General features: G+C 45.3%; 1 protein-coding gene across 2 annotated transcripts; it reads left to right on the top strand.

The window, feature by feature from the left end:
- The first annotated feature begins 1472 nt into the window (after positions 1-1472).
- Positions 1473-3838, top strand: LOC135650577 (putative pentatricopeptide repeat-containing protein At1g56570). Of its 2 annotated transcripts, none has more exons than XM_065170054.1 (2): positions 1473-2338; positions 2438-3838. In XM_065170054.1, exons 1-2 carry the CDS (start codon positions 1670-1672, stop codon positions 3653-3655), a joined length of 1887 nt encoding a protein of 628 aa, XP_065026126.1. In that variant the 5' UTR covers positions 1473-1669; the 3' UTR covers positions 3656-3838. The 2 variants fall into 2 exon arrangements, with proteins under 2 accessions (XP_065026126.1, XP_065026127.1); XM_065170055.1 differs by having other exon boundaries at positions 1474-2338; positions 2441-3838.
- Positions 3839-10457: the final 6619 nt, after the last annotated feature.

Raw genomic sequence — 10457 nt, 5'->3', positions numbered from 1 at the left:
ATGATTACTGCACTTCATGTTCCGGTGCATCAATTGCTCTTCCGACGAGCTTCTAGTGTACTTCCGACGAACTCTCGGTAATGCTCCGGCAGACTCCCGGCAAGCTCCTCGACTTTGCAACAATCTTCTTGGCGAGTTTCGACGAGCTTCTATGGCAAGCTCTTGGACTTCTCGGTTGGTTCCCGTAGAAATTTCGACGAACGTCCGGACTTTTGATGAACTCTCGAACTCCCAACGTGATCTCGATCTTGACTCCAACACAACACCTGCTTTATATTTTACTGCCATTGTAGTTAATCTTGCACACTTTTCTCAACATATAAATTAGATCAAACAAATTACAATTGATTTCATTATCAAAATCCGAGATTCAACATGATTCTCAATTGTAGAAGATGTGAAGTCTCTTATAAAAGAGTGAGTGTGGAGGATCTCTCTTAAACTTATTAAAAGGAGAAGAATTATAATAAACGTAGTTGATCTTTGCTCATTAGAAAGAAAATCGATAGTGAAAGCCGATAGTCATTAGGAAAAAGGAATAAGGAGTGGACGTAGGTTAGGATGATTGAACCACTATAAATCGATTTATATTCTCTCTCTTTCAGTAATTTATTATTGTATACTGATTTTCTTACTTGTAACATTTACTTACTCGTTTTGCTAATCACATTTCCAATATGGATTTATCGATCGAACTTTTTAAAATTGATTAAAAAATTTTATAGTATTAATTTACCCCTAGAGCCATTACGACAATCAGTTAATTTCATAAGTATAGGGATCCCAATATTATTTTTTAAAGTCTAGGACTGGGATGTTAACTATAGTTAACTATAGTTAACTATAGTCTGTAATCAGTAATTATCCCTCAAGCTCGTTCTTATTAGTCCGTCGAATGTTTGATGAAATGCCCCACCGGGATGTCATTTCGTGGACGGCCATGATCTCGGGCCATGCCTCCAACGGGTGCCATGAGGACGCTTTGGCCACCTTCTGCCGCATGATGCCTAGCGCCGTTGCCCCAACCGATACCCAATATCCAGTGTGCTAACGGCATGCCGAGGCCCCCAGTCACACCGTGCCGGCGTAAATGTGCATGGAATGGAGGTGCGGCGGGGGATCAATAACGGAGCCTATGTGGAGAACTTGTTGCTTGACCTATATGCGTCATGCAACACTGAGACTGTGTTCAAGGATATGATGAATCGTACAGTCGGCTCATGGATTACTATGATCGCTGGCTATACCCAGATTGGCCATGGATACACTAGACTTCGGCTGTTCAAACAGATGATTCCAGTCTGCACAGAGACCTTTTGATGTGACAACTTATGGGTTGACAATTGTATCTTTGTTTTCTGAAGCAGGAATGCACCGAGTTGAATGCATATACATGTTCGATCGCAATCCACGCGTGCAGTTCAATTGGCTGGGCATGATTAAGTCTTCCAGTCGCCATTCCTTGCTGAACATGTACTCCAGGTGCATGAACATCTCGGAAGCAAAGTTCTTCGTTGGTATATTGTGGCGGCCAGACTTTGTACTCGCTAGTAATTAGGTCATTCGTACTGATGACGTATGTGGCTCAGATGGGCGACAGATTGAGTTGTGAACATGATGATTCCATCGAGAAGAACCTTTGGAGATAATCCTCCCCAGTCAATGAACGATGGTTCGGAGAATAACTCCGAGCCTTTCATTTCCTCTTCTAGGACGAAAAAGCTTCCTTCCCTTCCGGTTTCCGGATCCAAATCGACCGCATCTCATTTTCGTATGTTTCCAAGAGCCAACCGACCACATCGGAGGGGCCCATTGCTTCTACCAAGCCCAGCCCATGACTGCCCTAAGCCTCTCTCCCGTTACAGCCACCAATCTCATAAAAAACCTTTGCCGTCAGAGCTCGTTCGCGTTGGCCCGCCGATTGTTCGATGAAATGCCCCACCGGGACGTCGTTTCTTGGACGGCCATGATCTCGGGCTACGCCTCCAACGGGTGCCATGAGGACGCTTTGGCCACCTTCTGCCGCATGATAGCCAGCCGCGTTTGTCCCAACCGATACACGATATCCAGTGTGCTAACGTCATGCCGAGGCCTCCAGTCAAGCTGCGCCGGCGTAGCCGTGCATGGAATGGCGGTGCGGTGGGGCATCGATAACGGAGCCTATGTGGAGAACGCGCTGCTTGACCTGTATGCGTCGTTCGGATGCATCGGCGACGCTGAGGCTGTGTTCAAGAATATGACGGATCGTACAGTCGTCTCATGGACTACTATGATCGCTGGCTATACCCGGATTAGCCATGGAGACACTGGACTTCTGCTGTTCAAACAGATGATAAGAGTCTGCACAAAAACCTGCATTGCACGCAATTCTTGTAAGTTGTTCGACCTTTTGACGTGACAACTAACGGCTTGACATTTGTATCTTTGTTTTCTGAAGCAGGAGTGCACCGAGTTGAATGCATTTACTTGTTCGATCGCAATCCACGCGTGCAGTTCAATTGGTTGTGCAACAACCGGTCAGCAACTCCATGCATTGGCGTTGAAAACCAGGCATGATTCAAGTCTTCCAGTCTCCAATTCCTTGCTGAACATGTACTCCAGGTGCATGAACATCTCGGAAGCAAAGAAGTTCTTCCATGAAATGCCTCGAAAGGACCTGATTACTTGGAATGCCATGATTGCCAGTCTCGAGCGGTCAAACTCACATGAAGCTTTGCTACTGTTTCTCGAGATGGGATCACAGAACATGCAGCCAACTAGCTTTACCTTTAGTAGCGTCGTAGCGGCTTGCGCAAACATGGCAATTCTGAACTGCGGACGGCAAGTTCATGGCGCTGCAATTCGAAGAGGCCATCAAAGGAACCTCCAAGTAGCGAACGCGCTCATAGATATGTATGCCAAGTGTGGAAGCATAGGCAATTCGAGAAAGGTCTTCGATGAAATAACTGAGAAGGATTTGGTAACATGGACATCGTTGGTGATCGGATGTGGGATGAATGGATATGGAGCGGAGGCAACCGAAATCTTTGATGAGATGATTAGTTCGGGTGTTCAACCTGACCAAGTTTTGCTTATGAGTGTAATCAGTGCATGCAGTCATGCGGGACTGGTAGATCAAGGATTGAGGTACTTCAGCTTGATGAACATCGAGTACAATGTTCCTCCTAATAGGGAAATCTACGGGTGCGTTGTTGATCTTCTTGGCCGAGCTGGAAGAATAACGGAGGCCTATCAGCTGATAGAAACAATGCCTTTTGAACCTGATGAAACAATTTGGGGAGCACTGCTTGGGGCTTGCAAGATGCACAAGAATGTCTATTTGGGAAGATTGGCTGCTCAGAAGATCTTTGACATGAGGCCAAATGAGTCGAAGACATACGTCTTGCTCTCGAATATATATGCAGCTGGCAGGGCATGGGGAGATTTTGCAGAGACGAGGAGATGTTTGAGAGAGCAGGGGAATAAGAAAGAGGTAGGAATGAGCTGGATTGAAGTGAGGGATGAGGTACGTGGCTTTGCTTCCGGTGACAGAAGCAGTAGTCCACATATTGTTTTGGTTTATCAGACACTGGAAGAGCTGATTCAACACATGAACCAAGATGGATGTGAACCAGATTCGCATTGGGTGCTGCATGATTTCTCAGGAGTAACATGAATTATTTGGTAGAGACATACAAAGCGCTTCAGCAAATTCTCTGATGAGTGTAACCATGTTGCAAAATTTCTTCTACACTAAAAACATTTTCTTGGAGCAGCAAATTGGATTAATTTTATGATTTGTCATGCTACAAAATATGTTCTACATGAAAATAAATGGTTACGAGAAACTGTTGTTGAATCTTGGATTTTGATGATGAAATCAATTAATGAATTAATGATCTAATTCATGTGGTAAGAAAAATGATACAGGATAAACTACAATCCTGTAAAGTAAAACAATTAAAGAAGAATCAAATGTTGGGTTGGAAGACTCGGGAGATACACCGAAGGTTCGGACGATGCATCGGAAGCTTGTCGGGAGTTCGTCGAAAGCTCGCCGGAAGATCGCTATGAGTGTGCCAGAAGTTTCATCGGGATTTCGGATAAATAATTGACATGCCAGATAACTAGGATTGCTTGCATTGTAATTGTTTAGTATTAATTATCGTAGTTAGGTGTCAATTTAAGTTAGTTTGGGAGTAACCCTACTAACTCAATTATGGGTCAATTGAGCCCGAATTTGGACTAAATTGGGTCTATTGTTTGGTCCAAGCTGTCACGGACAAACTTCGAAACAGGATGTTTGATGTAATGCTTATGTATGTCCATGTCTTTTGGCATGTTCATGCCTTGTATAGCAGGTAGAGGGGCGGCTGAAGGCTTGATAGTCCCATTTTAGTTGGGTTGGTGGCCTCTTTAGGCTTGTAAATAAAGGTTGTGTCATGTGGACACGTGCGAGAGATTTTCGGTCTGTAATGAACCATTTTACCCTTTGTTGTGCCACTGTTCAGAGCTTGTAAAGTCTGTTTGTAATTTACATTGTCTATGAAGTGTTTTTCGGAGATGTTTGCTTGTGGATCCCGATTGAGGCGTTCTCTCTAACCCGTTCTCTCTTTTGGTGGTTCTAAGGGACAATGAGAGGCTTCGGGGAGGCTGACCTTTGCGGACGGACATGCAAGGGTGCCGCACGACTTAGGCAAAACCAGCTAAGTCCGTGACAAATGGTATCAGAGCGGGACAAGCACTCATAGAAACACTTAGCATGCAAACGTGGGGGACCTAGCGGGGCTGCGTTGAGGGTAGTCAGCACACGCGCGACCGTTTGGGGGAAAACGGGCATGGAGATGTAGGGAAAAGGAGTCGCTCAGAGGAGCGGGCATCCGAGATTGGCATTCAGAGGAATGGCCAACCCTTCGCGCAAGAGGCACCACGAGAACAGGCAAGCTTGGAAGAATTTGGAGCGCACAAAGGTTGGGATGGCTGAGTTTGAGCTGCGGCTCAACGTTGACAACCATACTTGATGGTGCTCAAGGCAAGCGAGGCACTTGGTAAAGGATGAGACCATCCAAGGTGGAATGAGTTGCTCAACAACCAAAAAAGTTATGCAAAGCTCACAGAGGTGAGGGGAATTGCTAACTCGAAGAATTTGGTACTCATGCATGGGCTTGTATGCGAACGATGGAATGTTCATGGCCATCCCAAGGCGACCGAAACTCGACGCCATGGAGCATTGAAACTTTCTCTTCGACATGTGAAGGATACGTCCGTAGGAGGCTGAAGTGTGCAACGAGTTCAGCATGTTGCTAGGCCTTGAGGGGTGCAGTGGGGGTTGTATTGACGTGGAAACACAATCTAGCAAGTGTGTTTGCAGGAGGCAGAACAATGCATAGTTTGTTCAGCAGATTGAAGTAGTCCAAGGGGATGGTGGTCTCCGAAACGAAGAGATATATTGCTCCAACGGGATAGTTACCCAAGAGGGATAAGTCTCAGCTCTCCAAAGGGAGAATCATGTGGTATGGACCTCACATGTTGAGGAGGAGTACCTCAACAAACAACAACTCCACGAAGCTCGATGGACTGAGCAAGCGGCGAGGAGTCGTCGCATGATCTCGCTTGAGAGAATGCATTGGTGGATGCATTGCGAGATCAAGTGGGGGAGCGATCCAAAGCAACTTAAATGAAGGCACACTTGGAGTCGATGTGGAGATCAGACTTAAGGGAGGGCTGACCCGTGGAATGGTGGGCGCGAGGGCCACCATCAACTCAATGTGAAAATGAGGAGCGGAGCAACTTGGGTGTAACTTGGTGAAGTACTCAAGCCGCATGAAGGGAGCCAGCATAGAAGTTGGAACGTGGAGCAGAGGCACAGTGCTTTCCTTAGACAGAGGTCAAGGACATGAACTCTTGTAGAGGCAAGAGTAGGATCATGTTGTTCCATGGGTCCTTCATTCTGACGGAGCGGACTCATCTTGCATGGTGCCAAAGACGAAGGAAGCTTCGGGGCACATGCACCTTATCTCGGAGGAGCATTTGATGGAGGAACTAAGGTGACTCAATTTGCGGAGGCGAAGTTGGGTTCAGAAGGCCTTAGCACGGGGCAAGAGGATGCAGAGGCAGGTACTCTTGAAGAATATGCCACAGTGTTGTCATTCAAGTTGCCATGAAGGAAGCGGTGCTCAGCGGAGATTGTGCTGGTAGGGACAGAGGCCCAAGATCCAGACAATGGTGCACAAATTACAGTGAAGTCGGTGGACTTCGGGAGCTACTAGGCGACGGACTGTCCTAGAGTGGTGCTTCATCTAGGTGTGACCCAGAGTGGATGGATGAAGGTCGATTCCCAAAGGAGCGAATAAAATCGAAGATGGAGGAAACCCTGCGATGTATTGGCAGAGGCCACACATGGAGGGTTCACAATTCGAGTTTATTCCATAAGGATCAGAATGCAATAGAGATGTCACCAGGAGGCGACATGGTGCAGCGGATCGTGGTGGAACAGTTCGTGGCAATGCGATACACACAACATAGTCCCGGGAGGGGCTAGATCATATGGAGGTATGATCAGGAGCTACTGGAAGCTCCACTTCGGTGAACAACATGACGACAAGAAGGGCTATGGATTCAAGGAGTGAAGGCCATGGTACCACAGAGGCGGGTCTTCCGGGCGTGCATCGAATTTTGCATCGGATGAAAACCTTGGTCATCAGCATATGGGGGTTGTGTTCCACTAAGAGAAAAGTTCGAATGCAAGTACCAGTGAGTTCCATGGGAGGAACTTGATCATGCAGAGGTATGATCGAAGCAGCTGGAGAGTTGGACTGCTCCAGAGCTCATATTCGCTTAAGGGAGCCCGGCAAGTCAGAGGACAAGGCCGAGTAAGCGAACGTTGCTACCAAGGAAGCTAAGGAGAACAGAATCGATGCAAACCCTACAACATGATGGCAGAGGCCATGCATAGGAGTTACGGTCTGTCTTTCCATCGACCAAACGGACTGCTTGGAGAACACAGAGGTGTTGAAGCAGGGGGTCGAAAGGGGCGAGGAAGCGACGACGAGTCCAAAGGGACTTAGCTACCCAAAATCAAGCATCAGTTAGAATGGAGGTGGACTCAGAGGAGTGCCACTGAGACATTTCTACTGATCGTGAAGAAAAAGGATGCAGATGCGAGGCGACGGATAGTAGGGCCATGGGCATGGCAGCGCCATGGTACCGCAGAGGCGGGACTTCCGTGAAAGTCATTGATCCCTTGCTCTCATGGAGGGAGAGCGCTTGGTCATGAAAGGGGCCGAGGAGGTGGAGAATGTAGAGGCAATCTTCAAGTACCGAGACAAGGTTGAAGGGCAGAGGCCGAAGAACTTCGTAAGACCGGTGTCAATGTGCTTCTCATCAAGATAGTCGAAAGTGAAGGACTTCAGGTCATGCAAGAGTGCATAACCAAGGAACGAAGCAGGCAGTACGCGGTGTTGTACCTTTGCTACTCAGAGGAGTAGGCGGCAGGGTTGATGGAGAAGACGGTACAATCCCAGAGGCGACCAAACCTATGAGAGAACTACTCCAAGTTGGGGTGAAAACTTCCTGCATTCCAGAAGTTCAATGGCATTGAGAAGGTGAATCACAATAGCTAACTCAACGCAAGAAGTGCAAACACTTCAAGTGCTTCAGAAGTGTGAGCAAAGAGCAGGCGAAGGCCAGTAACCAGCTCGATGCATGGAGTACAACCTCGAGGAGGCGGGCGAAGTCAAGTAACCTTTGCTTTCTCAACTCTTAAGAGAATGGGCGAAACCGAGTATCCCAATTCTCTTATCTATCCAGTAGAGGAGCTCTGCACAAGTTCAAAGACCCTTCGGAGATAATTGAAGACAATAGTTGTCAAATCCTCACCAACGGTGATCAGTGCTACTGAGAGTAGATTGTCCGCTTCATTTCCCAACGAAATGCCAATTGAAAGCGGAAGTGATGCGAACCTACTTGGATGTGACAACTAAGTGAAAGAAGAGTCAATGAGCAAATTTTATGGAGGAAGGACCCAAAACTTCAGAAGTTTGCGAGACGATGCTCGTTAAAGCTCCAACAAGCATCCACCCAGTTCAAGCAGCATGAGGAATTTGAGAGACTGGCGCAGTAAGGATGGTCTTTTCCATCATCTGGGGGGATCCGCAGGAATCAACAAGGATCAACACAACTCAGCCAACCCCACATCAAAGTCAGAGTCATTGGTGAGTTGAAGCAGCATGGCGGATCAAAGGTTCGACTACTCAAAAACAACAGCGGAGAGCAGCAAGGAGCCAAGAGACGCATTGTAGCTAGAGCAGAAGATTGAAGACTCAGCAAAGGCGAGGAGTTGCAGTGTCGACAAAGGCTTCAACGAGGACATCGAAGGAATAAGTGAGGGAGAATGTCACGAACAAACTTCGAAATAGGATTTTTGATGTAATGCTTATGTATGTCCATGTCTTTTGGCATGTTCATGCCTTGTACAACAGGTAGAGGGGTGGCCGAAGGCTTGATAGTCCCATTTTAGTTGGGTTGGTGGCCTCTTTAGGCTTGTAAATAAAGGTTGTGTCATGTGGACACATGCGAGAGATTTTCGGTCTATAATGGACCATTTTACCCTTTGTTGTGCCACTGTTCAGAGCTTGTAAAGTCTGTTTGTAATTTGCATTGTCTATGAAGTGTTTTTCGGAGATGTTTGCTTATGGATCCCGATTGAGGCGTTCTCTCTAACCCGTTCTCTCTTTTGGTGGTTCTAAGGGACAATGGGAGGCTTCGGGGAGGCTGACCTTTGCGGACGGACACGCAAGGGTGCCGCACGACTTAGGCAAAACCAGCTAAGTCCGTGACAAAGCGGTGGCACCACTTGAGGCTCAGCCTCCCAAGTAATTTGGGTGATGGTACCGCTTAGACTGGGCAATGGTACCACCAATAATTAATACTGCCAGGCGGTGGTAAAGTCAAAGCCTAGTCTCCAAGGCTCTATCAGGTAGTCGTACCGCCCAGTGTCAGTCTACAGGTGGTGATACTACCCAGTACTAGCGGAGGTATCGCAAGTACCCTGAAAACCCAAAACGAGATAATTTTTTGCTCAAATTTTTAAGTCATTTAGGGCATATAAATATCTCACTCTTTCCTGCATAAAAGAGTTTGAAAGTGTGAACAAAAGTATTGAGATTTTGAGTTGTAAAAGTATTAAAAAAGTAGGAAGTGTCCTCCTCCTCCTCCTTTAGTTTTGTGATCATTCTAAGAGAGGTATGAGGCTTGTAAAGATTGCCTCCTAAACCTGTAAAAAGGAGAAAGAGTTGTAAGAGAATAGTTGGTCTTCACCTATTGAAGGAAGACCGTTAGTGAACATCGGTGGCCTCGACGAAGGAGGAATCGGGAGTGGACATAGGTCACGACGACCGAACCACTATAAAATTAGTGTGCCTTCTCGTCTTTGCCTTTTTCCTTTATATTGCTTACTGATTTGGCTATTCACTCCACTTCATACTTTCTCTAAGTTCAAATGTATTTTCGATATGATTTTATCAAAATGATTTTTTTAAATACTTGACGTTTTTACGTAAGCACCAGTTCACCACCCCCCCCCCCAAAACGTAAGCACAAGTTCACCCCCCCTCTCTTAGTGTTGATTTCGATCCTAACAGTTGGTATCAGAGATAATAATTTTCTCATTTGGTTTAACACCCAAGAGAAATGACTTTTATCGACAATCAAGAGGGTCTTTCTATCACTCATCCTCCTATGTTCAATGGGACGGACTACACCTATTGAGAAACTAGAATGAGAATTTTCTTACTTTCTATAGATTTTGATTTATGGAACATTATTGAAAACAGCTTTAAAAAGTCTTCCAAAGTAATGAACAAATTAAATGATTTGGAAAAGAAGACTTTCTCTTTGAATGCTAAAGCGATGAAAGCTTTGTTTTGCACTCTTGATAAAAATAAATTTAATCAGGTTTTTATATGCAAAACTGCATATTATATTTAGCATACACTCGAAATAACACACGAAGACATAAGTAGGGTTAAAAAGTTAAAAATTAATCTTTTGGTTCATGGCTATGAGTTGTTTTGTATTAAACTAAGTGAGACCATTGGAGACATATACACTCGTTTTACAAATGTCATCAATGGTTTAAAAGCACTTGGTAAAAATTTTTCTAATTTTGAATTTGTTAATAAGATATTAAGACCCCTTCTAAAAAGTTGGGATACTAAAGTAATGATAATACAAGAAACAAATGACCTAAATAACTTTATGCTTGAAGAAATTATCAGGTCTTTGATGACCTATGAAGTGACATATATAGCACATGATAAACTTGAGAACAACCTTCCAAAAAATAGGAAGAAAATGACACTTAGAACCAAAGAAGGTTATTTAGGTGAAAACTTAAGTGACGATGATGATGATGATGATGACTTGACACTTCTTACAAGAAAGTTTAAAAAATTCCTTAAAAGGAACAAAACAAAATA

This window comes from Musa acuminata, chromosome BXJ3-10, assembly GCF_036884655.1.
Source record: "Musa acuminata AAA Group cultivar baxijiao chromosome BXJ3-10, Cavendish_Baxijiao_AAA, whole genome shotgun sequence".
Lineage (NCBI taxonomy): Eukaryota > Viridiplantae > Streptophyta > Magnoliopsida > Zingiberales > Musaceae > Musa > Musa acuminata.
Note: the sequence above shows the minus strand (reverse complement) of the source record. Positions and strands in the feature narration are given on the sequence as shown.